This window comes from Haemaphysalis longicornis, unplaced genomic scaffold (assembly GCF_048455015.1).
Source record: "Haemaphysalis longicornis isolate Haplotype H1 unplaced genomic scaffold, Haemaphysalis longicornis Haplotype H1 scaffold_7, whole genome shotgun sequence".
Lineage (NCBI taxonomy): Eukaryota > Metazoa > Arthropoda > Arachnida > Ixodida > Ixodidae > Haemaphysalis > Haemaphysalis longicornis.
Genome location: NW_027526422.1, coordinates 188643278 through 188665732, shown reverse-complemented (window position 1 = coordinate 188665732; position 22455 = coordinate 188643278). Strand labels below are relative to the sequence as shown.

At 50.2% G+C, this 22455-nt stretch overlaps 1 protein-coding gene across 1 annotated transcript; it reads left to right on the top strand.

Annotated features, from left to right (window-relative positions):
• The first annotated feature begins 10734 nt into the window (after positions 1-10734).
• On the top strand, positions 10735-21356 carry LOC144145638 (uncharacterized). Its single transcript, XM_077677312.1, has 2 exons — positions 10735-11202; positions 20800-21356. Exons 1-2 carry the CDS (start codon positions 10921-10923, stop codon positions 21115-21117), a joined length of 600 nt encoding a protein of 199 aa, XP_077533438.1. The 5' UTR covers positions 10735-10920; the 3' UTR covers positions 21118-21356.
• Positions 21357-22455: the final 1099 nt, after the last annotated feature.

Genomic DNA, 22455 nt, shown 5'->3' with positions numbered 1-22455 from the left:
GCTCCCGTATCGACCAAGAAGCGGTGGCCGGCAACCTTGTCGGTGACGTAGAAGAGGCGGCTGACTGCATGACCGGGTTCACTTGCCGCCGCCAGTGTCCGGTCTCCTAGTTTCCCGTCCATGAGCAAGGCTGGCTGCACTTGCGGGTGGCAGTGCCGAAGGTACGATGATACCAACAGACGCCCGAAGGGCCAGGTTCACCGCGTGTTGCGGAGGAGCCATGTTGAGAACGGGACGGGGATGGGGAGTACCGTCGGTCGCGGGATGCACGTCGGCGTCGGTGCAAGAGGGGTGCGAGGGATGACAACTCTTGGCTGAGTTCATCAATGCGGCTTTCAAGTCGACCAAGCCTGGAGTCGTCCCTTGAGGTGGAGGGCGTATCGACGACTGCGGCGCTGCTTGGGGACCGGGAATAGTCCGCGATGCGGTCAGCCAGTTCCGCGAGTTGGTCGAGTGGCATGTCAGCGGCTGCCGCAAGTACCAATACCATGTTCTGGGGGAGGCGTTGAAGGAAGAGCTCCCGAAGAAGTGGATTGTTGAGGTCCAGGCCATGATCGCCCAATAGCTGCCGCATGTGATGTAGCAACTGCGAGGGTCGCCTGTCACCGAGCTCCTCGGTGTTCAGAAACTGCTGCGGCCTGTTGCGCTCCGACTCCGACTTGCGTTGGATGATCGCTGCCTTTAGGTGGTCGTACGGCGCTTCAGAATGTGGGGCGTCGAGGATGTCGGCTAGCTCGTCCGCGATGCTGCCTGGCAAGGAGGTCACGACGCTGTTATATTTTGTCTCCTGGCTGGTGATGCGATGCAGACGGAATCGCGCTTCGACTTGCGTGAACCATGTCCGCGGGTTCCGAGTCCAAAACGGGGGTAGAGTAGCGCTGTGCACAGCCGCGGTTGTAGCGTGAGCAGGCGGAGCTGCTTCGTGGGCGGGCGTAGCTGCGCCGGGTTGTAGTTGGGCCGCAGAATCCGGCGAAGCCGAAGGGTCCGACATGGCGCGGTCAGAAGAGGCGAGTTCGGTCCACGTCACCAAATCATGTCGCGACCGGCGCAGTGACAACCAGCCACGACAGCGTTTGGGCTCGAACTGATTTTTTTATTCCTACAGCACGAGCGCACGTGAGCGTGCGCCTCGTGGTTCCGCCTTCGTCGTCGTCGTCGTCGTCTCGGCGCGGTGGACACGCGCCGCTACAGTAGAAAGAGTCCTAGAAAGCTGTCAGTCCGGGCACATCAGTCAATCACTGCACTCCGGGCTACATCCGCTGCGTAGGGCCGGTCGTCTCCAGGAATTAAAAACAGATAAGCGAAGAGTTCCCGTTGGGTTGCCTCAGGCCCCTTCGGGAACAGAAGGTCCTCCATGCCGGCGCTGGGAAGGCCTCGACGCAGGAGCGCTCGGTGGAGCTCTGCTCTCGGCACCGCGTGGAGGGGCAGAAGCAGAGTAAATGCTCGAGCGTTTCCAGTTCGGAACAGTCCGCACATGTAGGGGAGTCCTTGCTCCCGTGTCGGTACAGACGCTCCGCCACATTCCAGCACTTGAGCCGCATGCGGAGAAGCAGGCAGCGGGCGTCCCTGCTGATGCGTGCGGACAACTGTCTGGGCGCCAGGCCGCTCAGGACACGAAGGTCGGGGTGCATCGTCTGCGCCATGCGGGCCAGGGCAGTGCGGGCCTCGTCGAACGCGGTGACGTCTTGGGAGACTGGGGTGCCCTCCTGGTGGGCCTCCCTGGCGCGGGCGTCGGCGTCTTGGTTGCCGCGGATGCCACTGTGGCCCGGCCGCCACTGGAGCCGCAGGTCGAAGCCTCGGGAGGCAACAATGCTCAGCTTGGTTGCAAGGGAGCCTGCTTGGTTGCCTGCTTCTCCGGGTAGCCGCTGCTGTTTGTGGGTTGATCGGCCCCGTGCAGCTGCAACAGGGCAGTCCTGGAGTCCCGTGAGGATGACCACTCCGGGGTGGTTATGGCGACCCCTCTCGAAGAGGAGGTCGGCGGCCAGGTGCAGCGCTGCCAGCTCCGCCCGTGTGGAGGAAGTGGGGAAGGGCAGGCGGCAGCTCCGGCTGGCTCCCAGCTCAGGCACCACGCACGCAGCCACCCCCTCGCACGTGCTGTGCTTGACGGAGCCGTTCATGAAGAGATGGAGGTAGCTGCTCAGCTCGTCCTGCAGCAGGGTGGCCGCCTCATGGCGGATGGCCTGTAGTGGTGTGGTCCGCTTATTGCAGACCCCGCGGAAGGTCGTGGTGATCTGCAGGGCCTACCCGGTGTCTGGTGGTGGCGGCTCCAGACGGGGTCGGTTCGGAACCTCGATGCCCTCCTTGAAGATAGTGAGCAGCGCTCCCACGTGTGAGTTGGACTGGCTACAGAACCTCTGCAGGAGCGGAGCCCCGTCGCGTACGGTCAGCAGGCGCTGGATGTGCCGCAGCCCCGTCTGCATGGCCCGCATCTCGATGGGCCAGGTGTCCGCCTCGGTGTAAGTGCCCGCCACCGGCGACGTGGAGGGGAGGCCCAGGCAGAGGCGGAGGGCGCGGCGTTGGTCGATCTCCTACCAGCGTAGCGGTCCTAGGTAGGCGAGTGGAAGCGCGTACAGCAAAGCTGCGGAGGCCATGCCGTGGAACACGCGCTGCGCCACTTGGTTGAGCAGCCATTGCCTCGTGACAGAAGCTGCCGCACCCCTTGGAGCACCCGTGCGCTGCGTGCCCTGAGGGCCTTGACAGCTGGCAGCCATGTGAGCCGGCAGTCAATGGGCAGCCCCAGGTACTTCAAGGTCAGCCGCCAGGGAAGAGGCCGCCCCTTGAGTGCGATGGGCGGTGTTGCCCGTCGAACAATGCATCCTCCCGGGTGCAGCATAAGGGCTTGCGTTTTTGCCTCTGAGAGCTGCAGCCACGGCTGTCGAGCAAGACTGCAACTGAGCCCAGATCCTCCTGGAGGCACGCCTTGACTATGTGGCAGTCTCTGGTGGGGCCATGGGTCCAGAGTGCCACATCGTCAGCGTACACCGCCACCTCCACTGGGTGTCGCAAGCCTGGAGGGATGCAGTCGGGGAGAGGAGCCAGCACCAAGTTGAAAATGAAAGGGCTCAGCACTCTTCCCTTGACTGCATCATTTGAATGCTAACGTGCAGTTAACGCACTGAAAATTATGTTTTATTGTTGGCCCGTATGACCGCATTCTTGCTCATAACACGTCACTGTGGCGCAATATTTGCAAGTATTTAAATACTTGCTTTTGTTTCGTTAAAAAACATCTTTTGTGGCTGTAATGGAGCTGATTGAGATACTGAATCCTAGTGCTTTCAAATTAAAATAAGTTGTACTTTCTCTTCATGGCTCCTTTAACATAACCCTATAGGCATTTCTGCTTGATTTTCCTTTCAGCCTGGCAGCCTCGCCCGTTGTGTTGCGGGGTGGTTTTTAGCGTGATAACCTGAAAACTCCACTTTCGAGATAATCATGCACCCCACTGCTTAACAACGACGATTGTACGCTAGGTAACGCTGAACAAAAAATTCGAACCAGCAGCTTAGAATAGACCGTGTCTGGTTGGTAGCTAACGTCAACGTACAACACCACCTCGTTCGGCTGTCTGCTCGCCGATGTAAAACGCGTCTGCAAATTCTGGAATCTGCGTCGGCTTGCTGCTTTGTCTAGCCGCGCCGACGTCGGCCCTCCTGGTCATGCTGTAATGTCCTCGCATATAACCGTTTACCAGCAGAGCTGTCTCAGCTTTTAGTTGCGCCGTCCATTGTTACAAAGGAAACAATAACAGGGAAACACACCGAGTGCACGTGAGCGTGTGCCTTGTGAGGAGCACCCGGCATCGGCCAGGTCGACCTTCGAGAACACTCTGCCCAGTGTTCATGGGGTGATCTCTCGGGTGCTCTCCTCCTCGCCAGTTCCCGTGCGTTCGCCGATTTTGCGCTACAGACGCCGAGTTGACGAAGCCGGTTTCCGCAGGTTCTGGCGCGTTCTAGCGCCGTCCACTATCGAAGAGATGTGAAAGCCTGCAAACGAAACAATCCGGGCTTGTCTGTCATGGAGAACTTTTAGTGGCAAGTTCGGAAACCCATGTGAGGTGCAACAGTCGGGTCTCCGACGAAGAAAGAGGGGCCACCGTCACCCGCCACCATCACCCGCTGTGATGTTTCTTCAGACTTCCACAACTAGTGCAAGCTGAGCCAATTTTTTTTTTCAGTATGTGTGAGCTCGGTTGCAACCACAGACCATGTCAACTGGCCGTTGGTCTTTGGCAGAACGGAATGAACAGCAGTGAAGCTGCGGAAATGGAGGCAGAAGCAACATGAATCTAGCACAGAATAATTGGGCTATTTGGTAGTCGTTCTTGAACATCTCGGAACCTGCGCAGTACCAAAACAGGCACGAGGAGAAAATAAGTGCAGTGGCATGGTCTCTATTATCTTCTTTGCCTTGCTCTGAATCGCCTTAGCTTTGCTTAGCTTAGCTCAGCATAGCTTAGGATAACTTAGCTTAGCTTATGATAGCTTAGCTTAGCTTAGCTTAACTTCGCTTACTTTACTGACAGCTTGGCTTGGCCTGCGCTACAGACTAGCTCAAACAAAACCGGTGCAACTGCGGCAACATCAGCAGCTAATCACCTCGGCATAGAACGCTGCTCACCGCGTGAATAGATGCAACACGTTGTGTGGCACTGCCAGTCGATGTCGATTCTTTTTAATGGGCAAGCATTTTTGGTGATAACCCCAACGCGATGTGTATTGTCCCTGTCTGCATTGAAAGCGTGATAGGGGAAATTAGGGCATTTAGTCGGTATAATCGTGTATTTATCTATCTGAAATTCAAGATACACAAAATTCAAGTGCATAACCACAAAAAACAGAGGTTGCCGCTTTTTGGATATTTTTAGCCAAATGTAAGAGGCACCGTCATCGCAGAAAAACAAAAAAAGTAAAATTTAAAACGAAGTCGAAGGCTCCAAATGATACAAAATAGAAAAAAACAGAGAGCAATAAAGTTGGGTGGTCGTCTTTGTCTCTTGTGCTCTGTCCATTTTTTTTGCGCTACATGTACGAGAACCCTGCTTGATGTCCGTAGGTACGGCTATATAAAGCCGATACTGCTGGCGATCCTTGCTTCTGGCGTTGCTGACACTAAGGGAGAGCGCTTTCTAACCTGCTCACTGGGCGTTTTCGCCTGCGTTAATGCATGCCACATTGGTTTCTTCCACCGCCCCTGCACACTACTGATGTATAGGATAGGCATGAACAACATTAACTTGCTCCTCAAGCGAGGCCCGCGCTTACAACCGAAAAATATTTGAGCTCGGTTTTTACCTGCATAGCTTCTCCCCCAACCCACCTTCAAAATGCGCCCATATGGGGAAGCTATTAAGGCGTTAACCGTCATTAGTCTATTCGGCGAAAAACCACGGTGTTCGTGGTCTGATAGAGAAAATGGCCGCCGCTGCATAGCGTAAACAAGAAAGGTCGTGTCTATAGTGCTGTCTGACGGTATTATAAGCGCTCCACTAAATCGACGTCCACAGGCGTTTTGTAACAGAATTGCCGCATCTGTCACTATATCGCTCTAAATAACGTAAAGCTAGGCAACCCAACCTAAACATAACATAACATGACGTAACGCCCACAAATAAATCATTTAAAACAGCAAAACGAACCTGGGCCATTAAAATTATAGTTCAATTTAAGATAAAAAAACAACAACAGAGTTTGCAAAACTTGGTCTCTAACCACTGTCTTTGTAATCAAGAAGCAACTACGGATCCTCTAAACTACAACGACAGACGCTTGAGCCGGTACTATCCTAGTCTTAAGCAGTCGAATATCTCCGGACAGTACTCTAGCCAGCAGTGTCTAGAGTGCCGTACTACGGCACTGTAGCTGATCGCTGCAGGAATGGCTAGAGTGCCATCTGACAGCACTCTATCCAGCAGTTACTGTGGAACTTCATTAAGGGTCAGTGCAGATGAAAGCCGAGTGCGTAGTACGGACGCGGACGCCTATCGTTTTTAACGGTGGTGATCTGGCGGAACTATTGCCGGCATTCCTTGCAATGCCGGGTCCGCCCGTTAATTAACGATAACCACAACAACCAGGGCTTTTCCAGCATGCTTTCTCCGCCCGTTGACAAAACTGTGGTTTTTCTTTTCCGTAGAGTTTCATACTAATATATACTAGAGGGAAATCTGTCGCTGCAGTCGCGGGCCGCCGTGGGCGGCGCCATTGCTGCTAGCGACGTTCCTCGTCTGCTTGGCGTAGCTAACCATACGGCTTCTTTTTTGTCTCGAAGTCAAAATCAACAAAAAAGTAACATTTTTTTGTTCATCGTAAATTAAGCTTCTAAAAACTACTGACATTTTGGAGGTGCAATTCTATAATTACAAAACAAATATCATGAACCATATACGGTAATAGTGTTGCTTTTTTGCAGCCATAGCCAACGTTTCAGCCTGTTCATGAGCCATGCCAAGGACAAGAGGAACGTACCTCCGGGGTACATGACGTCCCCCTTCGGGACGAGATCGCCAGAAGTTTGATCGTGTACCCGCTCCCGAGGAACGTGGACCCGGAGAGGGACGCCGGCAGACGGGCCGCGCGCGCGCGCGCGCTGGCTCACCAGTACAGCGAGGACGACGGTGCGCTGTTTGTAGACGCGGCCAAGTGCCGTGGGCGACCGTGCACGTTCGTGGCGGTGGCCGCGCGGGCCTCCACCGGTGAACAACTGACGGCGGGCAGCGTGTGCGCCCGGTCGGCGAGCCAGGCAGAGGAGGCGGCGATCGCCTTGGCCCTGGGCCTGCCCGGTGTGCGCACGGTGCTCAGTGACTCAAAACAGCCATCCGCAACTTTGCTCGCGGCGTGGTGTGTGGTGGCACTGCGCGGCTCCTGGAGTCCTGGCGGACGATGGGGGCTGCAGCGCAGGGGGTCACGAAGACTACGATCATCAAGTGGTTCCCGGCCCACGCGGGCCGGGAGCTGGCACCCGGACTATGCAACCGCAACGAGGAGGCGGACGCTGCGGCCCGTGGTCTCGCCACGTGCCGGGTCGCGACATCCCGTCCGCTGTCGTCATCCCTCGAGGACTGCGGTGAAACAACTGACATCGACGACGACGAAGAAGCGGAGCCCCTCACCGACTACGGCGGGGTGCTTCGTTGGCATCGGGACCAGAGGCGTGCTTTTCCGCTCCCGCACCGGGACCTGTCTCGGGCGGAGGCGGTGAAGCTCAGGCAATTACAGACAGAGACTGTTCTGACGCCGGCGCTCGCGCGGCACGTGTGTCCGGACCTCTACGAGAGTGCTCGGTGCAGTGTGTGTGAACGCGAAACTGCGACCCTGACCCATATCATGTGGGGCTGTGACTGTGCAGTGCGCGACGGTGGGGGGGATAGACAGGACCCACAGGGCCCGTACCCACCGGACGTGCGCGAATGCGTGGGCTCTGCGGAGCCCCAACAACAGAGGAGGGCCATCCAGCGGCTCGAGGCGGCTCTGGCTCTGCAAAGGCGAAAGGGGGCCCCGCGCCCGCCCGTCCCTCCCGGCACTCCGCCCTCCCATGCGGGAGGTGGGGGTCGGGGGCCGACGGTGGCGGCCGGGAGCGCTCCGAGTAGCTCGAGCGGACGCCGAGACCAACCGCCTCGGGGTCTAAGCCCGACGCCCTAGGACTTTTGCGACTTAGGGTGATTAGATAGAGGGGACGCAACCGAGCCCTGCGTGGCCGGGAATCGTATCCTTTGCACGCCGGATGCCTGAATAAAGTTCCATCTCTCTCTCTCTCTCTCTCTCTCTCGCTGAAGCGCGGCTGCCCTAGACAGTGGCGCCAGATTTCCCTCTAGTTCTTTTCTTTTCTTGTATGTTCTTTTCTTCGTGACACATAACCGGTTGGAGGATTGGGCAGTAACCTGGAGCCTTGAGGGGGGAATATGCCCGCTTCACTATACTATGAATTTGAAGGGAAAGGTTTAAGAATAGCGCATGACGTGTGACACCTGAACATGATGGCACGTGAGTAGGACAGCATGCTTTCCGCTCTGGACAAACAGAGTAGAACCGTGTGCCTGAAAATTAATATGCAGAAAACTAAAGTAATGATCAATAACCTCGGGGCAGCACAGTGGTTTGAGATTGGTGGCGAGTCAGTGGAAGTGGTGAGCGAATATATCTACTTAGGCCAAGTTGTTACCCCGCATCGCAACCATGAGGCAGAGATAATTAGAAGGATAAGAATGGGGTGGAGTGCTTTCGGCAGGCATCCTCAGATAATCAATGGCAGCCTACCAGTGTCCCTGAAGAAGAAAGTGTATGACAGCTGCATCTGATGGGTACTCACCTACGGGGCAGAAACTTGCAGGCTCATTGAGAGGGTTCAAGTTAAATTAAGTACGACTTGGCGAGAAATGGAACGGAAAATGATAGGTGTAACATTAAGGAACAAGGAGACAGAGAAGTGGGTCAGGGAGGAAACGCGTGTTAAGAACATATTAGTAGAAATTAAGAAGAAAAAATGGACGTGGGCAGGGCATGTTGTGCGAAGGCAAGATAACCGCTGGTCATTAAGGGTAAGAGAGTGGATCCCTAGAGAAGGAAAGCGTTGCGGGGGCAACAATAGTTACATGGGCAGATGAGATCAAGAAGTTTGCGGGGATTAATTAATTGCAGTTAGCACAGGACCGGGGTAACTGGAGATTAATGGGAGAGGCCTTTGCCCCGCAGTTGGCGTAGATAGGCTGGTGGTGATGATGCTGATGCTGATGCTGCTGCTAATGATGATGAGTAGGACAGGCCACATGTCCATCCGCTCAGAATACTGATTTTAGGGGAGCTGTGACGGGCGGAAGTCTGCTAGCTAAAGCAATTCGCGCCACGAGAAGGAGAGATAACGGCGAAGAAAGAAACGCAAACATGATGTTGCAGTAAAATGAGCCTGTCGATGTAATTAGCATATGAAGTGCCCTAAGATACTTTTTATTCACTTAGTAAATTCAATCTGAAGCAACAACAAAAAAGAAAAATCAAAACAAAAAGCAAAATATTGGTGGAATTGTGAGCGGAGTAAAAATAACTCGGTGGACATCACATGCATAGGGTGAGAGATATGGTTTTCTTTGAACACGTGATTAGGGAATTGCTAAACAGTAGCCTAGAACTATTTTTTGCCATCTAGAAACCACTGCTTATTTCTACTCGAAATAGAACGACCGCGTTTGTAATTATCGACCTCGGACGAGCGACGGTGTGTGCTCTAACATTAACAATTGTTTTCAAATAGGTGCGGCACATGCTGTATGGAAATCCCAGATGGATTAAAGTTTTACGAAAGAGATGTCTTAGTCTAATCGAAAATCTCTCTTGCCAGGAAAACATTCTGTGACATTTTCTTTGGAAAACGCTAAATCGTAACGATGGAGCGCATCTATCCCCACCGAATATCAGTAGAAATGTGTAGAACTTGACTGTGGATGCTTCACTGGTTTTGTTGGCTTAGAAACGGCCGGCATGCATTTAAAAATGGAGATAGGGCAGATATATTTAAAAGCAAACACATGAGAAACTTCCTGGAAAACAATTCAGTGCTGTATGGCATACTTTACGTCCGAAATCAGTGTCCCGAAAAAAGGCTGCTGAGGCAATAGCTGTGTGTAACTTGGTTCGGATATGAATGGGCAACAGTCAGAGAAACGCCAAAAATGTAAAGAAGGGGCACACCTAGCACATATGCCGTGGGCGTGCCCGCAGGCGGCTATACTCGCGCGCAGAATCACTCAGACGGAGCAATGGGAGGCCGTTTTGCCCAGCTCTGACCGAGCGGGTCAAGTCTGCGCAAATCAGATGGTTGAGGACGCTGCTTAGCCCAAGGGCTCTTGTACGACGCCTAGGATCACCAGCTTCTGCCAATAAAGTTATTTCTCTCTGTCTCTGTGTTGAGGCAAGCAGAACTACCCCGGTTAGAAAGCGTCGAAACATCCTCCTGTTTAACTTCTGGATAGTTCTATTTTTGTGTACGTTGTTCAGTGTTCACAGTTTTTTTTATTGTAGCGCACCGTAGTCTGTTATACTTTTCTCCAATGCACAAAGAAAAATCGCAAAATTCCACCCTATTTTCATGACTGCTTCAAAGCGGTATAAACTGTAAACCCTTCGCCTCGTGGATTGGATTTTGCATTGCTCAGATGCTTTGGCTCCGTGCAGCGGTTTTTTGGTCGCGCGGCGTAAAAAAATAGAGAAGAAGCGAGGGTTGTTGTATAGAGTTCTCTTGGAAGCAGTGTTCCCTTTGTTTTTGCGTTGGAGTGCCTGTATTTCCCCCGAATGCTTTTCTTGTTTGTTATAATTATCTAGAATTGAATTGTCATGAATCGCTAGCTGGAGCGACGCCCGGTAATTTCTCGAAGTTGAAGGATCGACGCCGCGTTCTTCCACGCATTTTTCTCCCACGCCTCCTGTTTTTAACACACTTAAACCCAGAACTATGCTACTAAAGTCTTTCCGCCGTTGCCTACTTCTAAATTCCTTAGGGAGTAGTCCCTCGTGGAATCCATCATAACAACACGAAGAAGGCTGAGCGCCCAGCTGCATACGCGAACCCCGGGCAAATATGTGGAAGCGCGCCAACACCCTCTCCGCGGACGCCTACCCAACGACCCCGCCTAGGAAGAGGACGGTAGATGTGGCCGCCAACGCGCTCGATGGCGTTTCGCGGCGCCCCGCCAACTGCCAGCTGTGCTCTGACGAAAACAGAAATAACCTCCGCCGTCGACATCACTGCGGCCGCGGCAGCCGCAGCGTCGGCAGCGATTGCAACAACTGGAGGATTCCGACACACCAACAGCGTCTCCGCATCTTCAGAGCTGACGAGGGGCGAACGGAACTAGTTTCGTGTCGTGAACGCCGATAAGGCAATCCTTTGAGATCGAGAGGGGTTGTTTGGTCACCCGAAAGTGGAAATATGTCGGGCACGGTGTTTTCTGATATGTGCGACGTGTACCTTTGCAACACGCCCGTTCAGAGGGCCGAGTCTTTCAACTTGGCCTCCAGCGTGCTCTCCTACTTCGCCTCGTCGGGGAGCTGTGCGAGCGGTGACTCCTGGAATAAGCACTGGCTGCTGGTCTTCGACTACGGCGACGATGAGGTGCTCATCTGCGACGCTGACATGGACTCCGCCGGAGACCTGACGGGGCGGAGGTACTGGAAGAAAAGGGCCGCCTTCGAGAAGTGCTATCCAAACAGGGTAAGAGGCTTGTTCTTAACGGATTTGCGCTATTCCTACGCGCCGAATACTGTAATGGGCCGGCATCTTTACGCAGGAAAATTCTAAAAAATAGGTTCATGCGGATTTTATCACATAGGTGTAAAATACATGACACCACGTACCTGGCAGAAGATATTTTATTTCATACAAACTGCTGTGCCAGCAAAAATCCCTTGTGCTTCATAAACTCAAAGTTTATCCGGCTTTTACTAGCATTCAAACTGGAAAAGGCAACACGGAAAGTGCTTGCTATTTGAAGTACCTTGACTTCAATATTTTAGGCATGAAGGGGCGATAGTTTTATAGGTGACCCGCCGCGGTGGCTCAGTGGCTAAGGCGTTGGGCTGCTGAGCACGAGGTCGCGGGTTCGATTCCCGGCCGCGGCGGCCGCTTTTCTGATGGAGGCGAAAAGCAAAAACGCCCGTGTGTACGAGATTTCGGCGCACGTTAAAGATCCCCAGGTGGTCAAAATTAATCCGGAGCCCTCCACTACGGCGCGCCTCATCGCCTGCGTTGCGTCGGCGCGTTAAACCCCACAATCAATCAATCAGTTTTATAGGTGTTAATTTAGGTATTCTACCTAGAGTCTTCAAGTTCTCGAAAACGTCCGTGCTGAGGGCCGGTGCCACCTTGCATGGAAATGTCGTTGTGCTTTGTTTACATCAATCGGGCAACCAATTCTCTGGGACGCATAGTGTGCATGATGCTACTCCATTGCCCTCGCTGTCGGGAAGTAAAATTGCCTTGCGCTTAATGGGCGCTTCACAGTGGCACTTCTTCAAAGCCATAACGACTCCGACTAAATACCTGCAGGAGCAGCAGTATGTGCAACATCTGGCTGATGTGTGCTCATTTATGATTGGGCGCACCAAACTTTACTCACGTTAGGTTGACGTATTTTTTCGATTCGATTGAGTTGGATTTCGGGATGAGTTCGTCGGCATTGCAATACTTCTGCCCGCTTTGAAGCCCATTTCGATTTGTAGCCCGATGGCAACGCGCACACAATTTTGAAGGCTACTTTAGAAAAAAAGGGGCGCGTCACAATCGCGCAAATGCGGCACTTTGTTGACGTTTAAGCGCAAATAATATTTGCAACTGACTAGTGGAGGTCATAACGGAAAGCGTTTTTGAAAAACGTTTTTGAGAGCAAAACCAGCAGAAAAAGTCGGAGTTATCTGAAGCCGTTGTCAGGCAGTGCACCGCGTTTAAAGCTCTAAAGACGGTGGAGCTGCGTTTAAGAGCTCTAACGCCATCTGCTAATGAAAGGAGGCACAGCGACTTTCTTTGTACTTGTTTTATTGTTTTCTATATTCTTATTGGCCGTAATGTGCTTTATAAACGGAGCTTGCCATTTGTTATGTCATCAGCTGAACAACACGGCACGCAGCCAAAAATTCTGTCTAGCCCAGGCCTATTCAATAATGTGTTACGTGTATACGAAGGTTCCTTTTCGGCTGTATAGTTTCGAAACAACTTTTGCATGGCTGCAATAACCGTTTTCTCTGTATGGGGTCTTTAAAAAACTAAAAACGACAGGTACTGATGTCTCACGCAGGTATCGCACGCAATTCGACTTGTATTTTATCTAATTCGGCAAGTATTTCATTCCAAACGTCAACGTCGCCTTGCCAGGTACTCAATGCTATTATTTTGTCCCTCATAATCAGCAACGGCGTGTCTAGGGTCTGCATGAATTGACAGTTTACGATTTATTTCATTTTGATCGGGTTTCTTTAGTAGTAATCGTTTAGCTGCCAGATACAGCGTTTGCGGCACGGCTTAGTGGCTAAGGCGTCTCTCAGATGAGCCCAAGCACGCGGGTTCGATCCCGGCCGCGGTGGCTGCATTGTAGACGGAGGCGAAAAGAGAAAACGCCCGTGTGTCATGATTTCGGCGCGCGTGCAATATACCCAGGTTGTTAAAGGAGCACTGACACCAATTTTCGGCGTTAATATTATTGTACAGTTCGCTTCCTTCACTCAACAGAACACCCTGGCTGAAATATGAGCGTCCTGCGACGCGAAGAACATAGTTCAATTAGATCTCATTTATCGCGCCGACGGAGCAGGGCGCGGAGCGGCACTCAGCAAATGGACATCAGCGTGACATCACTCCAAGAGAGGAAAAAGAAGTGACGCGACAGCGCTCGTCAAAAACTCGTGACGTCACTTGACGAGCGCGGCCCCACGAGCGGCGAGCGGGCGTAACGCCCTCTCAAGCGGGCGCCGGTGCCGTCCGCACAAAGCGGTGAGGTCTGGCAGGGAGTCTGTCATATGCGCCTGTCGGGGTGAAAGCGCGGGAATTTGAAACAAACGATTTTCAGGCCGTTCAATGTAATGAACTATCGCGCGCTGAAGTATTTGAAGTGCTGTTTCAGGCTGGCCAGACCATTAAGCATCGATAAAAGTAATGAAAGTGTAGCATAAAATTTTCGTGTCAGTGCTCCTTTAAATTAATTTGAATCCCTCCGCACTGGCTCACCTCATAACTCAGGTGCATGTAGCTTTGGGGTGTCAAACCCCATAATTTGAGTGGATCGCTGGAAGCGAACTTTATCTGTACAAGAAGAAGAAGAAGAAGAAGAAGAAGAAGAAGGTGAAGGTGGAGGCGGAGGAGAAAGAAGAAGGGGGAGGGCCAGAGGAGGAGCTCGAGGAAGAAGGGGGAGGACATAGAGGAGGAGGAGATGAAGAAGAATATGATGAAGTAGAAGAAGGGGAGGAGGAGAAGGGGGAGTACCAGAAGGAGGAGGAGGAGGAGGAAATGATGAAGGAGAAGGTGTTGATGATGATGATGATGAGGGAGCCAAGTTAAGAAAAGGTAAAACGTTTGTAGTACACTCGGGAACAAGTTAAGAACAACAATAGCTAATGTGCGGTATCACTTCGCCTAAGCGACGGACCCGGATGTCAACGGACGCACGCGTTTTGAAAGGGGATTACTAAATGCATGATATCGTCTGCCTTTTTTCACGCAGTTTGTTTGTTGTCGCTGGGGTCTTTTATAAGCATCTAAGTAAAACAAAATATACAAAATGGCTCGTGCAATGTTAAAAATATTCCCAGTAACATCATACTGCGGCTGCGGCGATGAGGCACACCGGCAACTTTCGTTGCCGTTCTTCAGTTGTAACCGGGTGCAGTCGCAATCGAACCTGAGTCCCTCGCATTATGAAGCCGGTGTGTATCATATTTCGCAATTCCGGAACGTTGCTTTGCAACAGTGAATTTATTTACAAATAGAGATACAGAGCCACATGGAGTTATTGCAGATGTTTCAGGAAAAAAAAATGCAATTTTACGCACACAGAAAAATACACACATTTGAGATTTATGCGAACCAATAGACAGCGACAGCATGTTATGTCAGGGGAGTGAAGACCAGTGGAGGGGTAATATTAGCAGTGCCGCCGAGTGCCGGGAATATTTATGCTCGAAAGAGGGCCAAATGTGTGGCGGTGTCATTTGTGAACAGCTTGAAGGGAACGAGATCGGAGAAAAGGGACGGGCAGGGAGGCCCCAGAGGAGAGTCATTGGTAAACAGAAGTGCACTATAGTGCTTCCCCGACTCAAGCCCTCAAATTGAGTCCCATCTCATCTGCTGCTTTGCCTTGAAGCCCACGGAAGCTTGCGAGCAGCGCGCCAACCCATCATGGAGCTCTGATTATGGTTCAGTCCCGTCAAGGGCCGTAACTGCCCACCGCGTCTTCTGCACAAAATGCACCCACTCCGGTTGGGGGAGCTCGGCATAGCCAACCGCATTAACTCTCCTCTTCCAGAGCGAGTGGAGACCTATGACATGGATGCGGTCACGGAGTAGTGGGCATTACGACTCCGCATCAAGGAACCTTAAGTTCATCTAGGTGCGCCATCAGTGCGTGTCAAAGAAGCACTGCAGCGCGTCCCAGAAACATAAAGCGCGGCACTGATCTAAGCAGTTTAGATTTGGAGACGGGTGCATGGACGTGTAAAATTAGACAGAAAATGCACCCCTCTCTCTATGGTTGAACGCTAGGGTAAGCCATGAAACGCCCTTATCAGTAAATTGCTGGAGAGCTCAATCACTGGGCCGTCAACCGCCCCGATGAGACACAGCTGTTTGCATAAAGCGAGGAAGCGTTGGATCTGATTTTGAAAAGCTACTCGTTTCCACATTTTTTTTACTGGTATTATAATCTTTTCGCCTGTGGAGACTGTTTCTTGAAGAGGGTTAGGTGAGGTTGGACAATTCAATCCTAGAATTATCCTGTCGTAAATCCCAGTACCAGGGTTGGACCTATAGGGAGCGTTCGACACCTAAAGCGGGTCACTGCACGACCAGGCAGCGCCACCATCGACCGCATTGTCATCCCGTGGCAGGCAAGGTGCACCGTCGTCGCCCACTACGCAGGTGTTCGCCATGACAAGAAATATAATCATGCCAGCTTAATTTCACCGTATTGATGGGTCTGAATGTTTTATTGGTGCAGTTCAAACATCTCAAGCTGTTCAAACATCTGGTGCAAACATCTCAAAAGTAATTACTTCTTCTAGGGCCTGAACAATGCGGCGACGAGCAGAACTTCACTGTGAAACTCAACGGTGACTAGCCTGTCATACTTTGTGGCGCAGGCTGACGCTTTTTGTTGTTGATTACTTTTACGTTGGCACAGAATACTTCTGTCAACGGTGACTGCATCCGTGAAGAAAACGCCAGCTTCGTAAACAAGAAGTCTTACGCCGCTTCGATTCAGGTTTTTAGCAATTTTTATTTAACTGTACCGCTAGCCACTTGTAAATGTTAGTGCAAGCGCTTGAACAATGACCCCGGCTGACTTAAAAAAACTGGGCAAGAAAAGCATTAACGCAGGGTGGTTTACTCCTGCGCCCCTGCAGTTTTGACCCAGCACATGCTTACCCCAGAAAAAAGGACGTGCTGGTGTCCAGAGTAAATTGTTTTAGCATATTGACTGGATTATATCAACGACATTCTCAGCCAGAAATGTGTTTACTACGCGCGGAAGTAACCTGGAAAGAGCTGGCTGCTGTATTCGTCGTGCTGCGCCCGCCGCCGGCACTTTCCCCTAAGAATGAAATATACGCTTCGTAACCTCCGTTCCTGTATTAATTCGGGTGTGTCTATAAAATCTATGCTTTTAGGTATGCCAAACGCATTGCCCTTTGGCTAAACAAAAAGCGTTAAACAGACAACAGGACGGGTGATAAGCGCTGTGATTGGACGTTATTTTATTGTTTTACACGAGTCACTCTCAGCGGTGAATTTGCTGAACTAATATAAACTAGCAGTTTTCGTTGCATTAACTTTGGTAGCCGTAGCGACCGATTAAAAAATTTGATGGATCCAATAATCTCCACTCCAGCGCAGTTATTATTAGAATAGAAAATAAATAGAAAACAGGTGAGGTAGCATTTCGCAATACTTAACAAAATACCAGGCGTTCATCATAAAGACGTTAGCTGCAGGAAGTCACAGAAAGGTGTGATGGCAAAAAAAAACTCCCCGCAGTGCACAAGAAAAGAAGGCGACGAATGTCCGTAGTGGTCAGCTACTCGGAATGGCTAACATGATTTCAGGACACGAAATGGATGACCTGGTAAGTAGCAAATAGAGAGAACAGACTAGCGGTTTATAACCGGATCCCCTGTATGCAGCTATCTCAGGTGCAAAATAGGAATATGCATTCGTGCCTACGTCAGCGGTAATTTAGCCTCTTGTACTAGACAGGTATCTAGGTGTCTTTTCTCTTACTAGCCTGTTATACCTATCTTGTATAAGAGGCTAATAAGAGATAAGACAGTGCCACGATGCTATAGTAGTTTCAACAAACGCGTTGCAAAAAAGATAAAGGAACGTTCATAGCTGTGGTGGTATTGTAGTTTTACTGGGGAGCAATAGCGTATTCCTGTTAGCATGAAATATTTTGCTAGCAAATAACGCAATAAAGTTGATTCGCAAATTGGATACGCCACATGTGTCATTTAAGAAAACCGGCCACACACACAAAAAAATAAACAAAGCAGCGCGGGGGCCTGAATTCACCACTTTAAAGTTGTAAGAGCGTGATGTTCCATACTAGTACTGCGCTGAGACATTAAGGGTGGTCTGGCCACAATAACCTGTATTCTATGACGAGGAGGATCATTCAAGGTCCACATTAAGGTTTGTTAGATAGATTGCAGCATTCGAGGCGGCTACACTAAACATTTATTGATGATCCTAGTGCAGTAAGCTTCTCCGGAGCCGCCCCCCTCCTTGCTCACCCTCAAAAAATATATCTGTTTACCAACAACTGCGTTACTTGCGGCAGAAAAAATGTGATCGCTGCTAGGCTGGCAGACTAGGACTTCATATTGTAGAAAAAGTGTTTCTCCTAACTTGGCTTTATGCTTTACTGTAAAAACGTTATTTGATAATAATATCTAATTACCTAAACTACCCTCGGTAAGTCTTCTCCTGCACTGAAATGACCTCACATTATGTACAGGTGTGCACGTCGCAAGCATACTCAATTAGCAGTTCCAATCCTGCGAAGTCGCCGAGGCATCGTAAAGTGAAATACGGTTCTAATTACCGCTGCTGTGAATTCGTGTTGGCTTATAAGACTTTACTAAGTTTATTGCTCTCTAGAAACCAACAAAACCAATTCGCATTCATTACGGCAGTAATCTTGTCAGGGCGCACGTTGCGTTGTCAGATGCCTATAACGCGATAGGGAAGAGGGCAACCCCATGTTTGGCCGGTCGCATAACACTCCGTGCATTCAAGTTTCAATAAACAATGAGACAGAAAATATTCTCAACTGCAAACTACAAGCATGTTTCGTTTCCTGCAGTACTTGGCGTAGTGGGTCCAGTTTCGTTGGTCCCCCTTGCCCGGATAGTGCAAGACCGCGGAATTGTTGTGAGAGTGGAGCGGTGTACAGTCAAACCCGGTTATAGCGAACTGCAATAGGCGCACGATTAGTTCGATATATTCAATAGTTCGATATAGCCGAACCCACCTATACAGTGAAACCCGGCTATAACGAACCCGGATAGAGCGAATTAGGCTATATATCGAACAAAAATAATTCAGTTACGGAAATACATGGGAAACTTATTCCTTATAAGTAAGTTCACATCCGATATATCCAACTCTGGGCGCCTAGAATGGCCGCCAAAATGCATGGTCTCGGAGCGGCGATTGAGATGTGGATCGGCCGCGACCACGGAGCAAAGCCCGGGACTGAGACATTGTGCCTCGCACGGAGCGACGTGACGCCAAATACTTTCCGTAACTCTTTCCGGTGCGCGCGACTCGCGACGGAACCCGCCCAGTCAGCGAGTCCGGACCAAGACAGCAGCATCGGTGAACGGTGGGAAGAGCTAGCCAACGTTCCCGGTGATGTCACGAGTGAAATCCGTCCGACGCTTATAATAAAGCGCTTTCGGCAGTCAATGTGCTGCGCCAATGCTTCTTAGATTTTTGATAACGCGGACTCGAACTGGTGGTGCAATGTTTCGTGTAGAGAATGCTATGCTAGTTGAAGCCGCCAAAACGAAAGTGAAAAAAATATCACCGTTTTTTGTGCAACGTGGGCAGTTAAGTCGGAAAATAGCTTTTTTACTTCCAATAAATGGATTATTAGTGTATGGTAATGGCTACTGTACTGTGTTCGTTTCTGCATACGCGGATGGCGGAGCTGGGGAGGGGGCGGCGGCCTCTCGCGGATTGCGAACTCGTAACAATAAGTTCGTTATAGGCGGGTTCGGCTATACCGAACTATTGAATATATCGAACTAATCGCAGTGCATATTGCGGTTCGCTATAAACGGGTTTGACATTAACGGGTTTATTGTTACGAGTTCGCAATACGCGGGAATCCCCTTGCCATCCTCGCACGCAGAAACGAATACAATAACGTATATCATTACCATACACAAAACAATGTATTTATTGCAAATAATAATGCTACTTTCCGTCTTAACGCCGTAACTACCTACTTCCAAAACAAAAGCGGTAATTTTTGTTTTCCCTTTTGTTTTGGCATCGTCAACTAGCACAGCATTCTTTACACGAGACATTGTTTGCACAAGTTCGAGTCCGTGTCTTTCAATATCGAAGAAATATTGGCGGAGGACATCGACTGCCGAAAGCACTTCATTAAGCGTCTGGCGGCTTTCACTCGCGACATCTACTGCCATCTAGGTGCTTTTCAGCAGCATTACGACGGTGCTGCTGACGATGTCCGCTTCCGAGGTGCTTACAGTGACGGCAACGTTGTCGTCGACACTCAGTAAATATTGGAAGGACACTCGTTTCGGCACAGCATCGAGAACATTGGCGAGCTGCCGTCTTGGTCCGGACTCACTGACTGGGCGGGTTCTGTCGTGAGTTCCGCGCGTCGGAAACAGTTAGGGAAAGGGTCGGGCGTCATCTCACTCCATACGAGGTGCAATGTCTCAGTCGCGGCCTTTGCTCAGTGGTGGCGGCCAATCAACATCTCAATCGCCGCTCCGAGAACATGCATTTTGGTGGCCATTCTATAGGCACGCCGAGTTCGATATATCAGATGTGAAGTTCGTTATAAAGAATATGTTTCGCGTGTATTTCAGTAACTGATTTATTTTTGTTCGATATATAGCATAATTCGCGCTATCCGGGTTTGTTAGAGTCGGGTTTGATTGTATGCATGCGACGGTCCCTCCAAGTTGCCTGCTTGGACAAATAGACGTAAACCGGATATTTTGCGCACCCAAGAAAAAGTGTTTTGTGTTTCTTTTTTGAAGGGCTGATCGTGTGTGCCGGTGTCTTTCTGGCCTGGCTCGAAGAGCTTCTGGAGTGATATTTAGGCTGGTGTCCTTCACGTCTAAGCCCGAGCAGAGCACCGCTGGCACCTTTAGGCGTGTACGGGCGGGAGGGTACAGAGGGAGGGTATGGACTCTCGCTCGCAGCCACGATTCACGCGCTCACTGTTGCTATATCCATTCTGCTTTGGGAAGATTGAAACATATGGACGTCTCACGGCCCGATGCGACCTGTCTGCGGTCCTCTGGGGAACTGGTATTGTACATTGGTTTGCTACACAGATAATAAGCTGCCCACGACGCAGGCAGGAAACGGACAGCCTCAGGTTTTTACACTAGAATAATGTTCTAGTACTCACAAGTTTGTTTAAGATAATTAGCTGGGAAATATGCTCAGTCGCAAATTGCGAACAAACGTGTTTTGTTTCATTAATTCTTTGAACTGTGCCCTGCTTCGCTGGTCATCCTTCTCCAAGACTGGAGGGCCCTGAATTTTTTGTTTCGGTTGGTTTTTTCGGCCATTTTTTATTTTTGTATCTCTCGTGCGGCGGTGATGTTTAAGAGAGAAATTTTTCATTTTGTTCGGGTAGTTTGACAGCTTTCACTGGTTTTTTATTTTTGAAAATTTTTAGTTTTTTAAATGCTTTCCTCCTGCATTAACAGTTACGCCATTAAACAACTAAATGTTTTTAATTGAACAATTACTCAGTTTTGTGCAATGAAGTGCATTTAAATGCTACCGCATTGAAAAAAAATTGTTTCTCTTGCTCTATTTTTTTTTTGCCTGCAGAGGTACCTGGGGAGGCACCGTGTTCCTGATCGACTACTTGAAAAGCTCTTGAAGAAAATGTGCGACTCCGGCCGGTACCACCTGACGAGCAACAACTGTCAGACGTGGGCCCTAGACTTCCTCCGAGAGCTTGGCATCAAGCCGCCCGAGGAAGAACATCACGCCGGCAAAGTTGTGAAGGGAGTCATCATTCCTGCTGCGGTAGTCATCGGAGGCGCCCTTCTCGCTGGCGCCGGACTCTTGGGCGCCCTCATTTTGGGAAATACGCGGCGCAACAACCGCGATTCTGCTTGCGGAAAAAAAGGGTTGGATGGCTAGTTCAGATTATATTTCCAACACGCACGCAGTACAAAATTCTAAGGCAATTGCTGGGAGCCCGTTTTGTGGATAATTGGTATCAAGGTTCACGCATTCCATACATGTTTAGGTGCTTTTAAGCTTTGCGCTCGGTTGGGGGGATCTTAAAGAAATAAAAACATTTTGAAAATATTCGTAAGGATTATCAAGTTTTTTGACACCGATTGGTTACGCTGAGCTAAAAGCAGTTACATGAAGGTTTGTTGGAACGCTTAAAATTTAGTTTTCTTTAGTCTGAAATTTCCACACGCAACCAATAAAGGTACCCGACTGACTGGCTGCCTGACTAACTGAATGAGTGTCTGACTGACTGGTTGACTGATTCACTCACTCACTCACTCACTCACTCACTCACTCACTCACTCACTCACTCACTCACTCACTCACTCACTCACTCACTCACTCACTCACTCACTCACTCACTCACTCACTCACTCACACTCACACTCACACTCACTCACTCACTCACTCACTCACTCACTCACTCACTCACTCACTCACTCACTCACTCACTCACTCACTCACTCACTCACTCACTCACTCACTCACTCACTCACTCACTCACTCACTCACTCACTCACTCACTCACTCACTCACTCCCAAACGCCCAGACAAAACAGCTGGAACCGAGAACTTGGGGCCTGAAATTGCTGAGTACTCCAGCAATATCAAGGCACAAGTCCTTGGTTCCAGCTACTTTTTTACAGGTAAGCGAGTCATTAATTAACGGTAACGCATTGCTTATCTGTGTAAGGGCTCAGTAAAGTTTCTTTTTTTCTGATAACGATTAATTATGGAGCCAGCAATGTTTTTTTACAAATTATTGATCGCCTCTGGCTCATTCAGGCATCAGACTGCCTTTTAGTGGTAAGAAGGAGTCATACAACTGCATAACTAGCCGACCTCACCAACCCTATTGTAGAATGGCTGAATTTGGGGGTGAATTTCGTGTCTTTTAATATTCCCCGAAATGTCTTATGTCATTTTAAAGGAAGCGATCCAAACAAGATCGACAAGTCGCCGCACCGTTAAACCGTAACATCGGCATGTTAAGATATAACTTTAGAAATTCGAATCACCGTGTTTTGGTCGGCCTTGTAGTTTGACTGTCACCGGTGGTGCTATGTGAATGAAAAAAAATTATACAAGCGTATCCGCTTGCTTCGATCCCTACAAATGTCGGCGGCAGGCGATAGTGCTCTAACACGCTCTCCTCTCTTTCTGGCCACACGTCACGCTGTTCTACGTCCCTCCGGCTCACCCTGTCATGACATCAAAATTGGAGTGGCTGAATTGTAC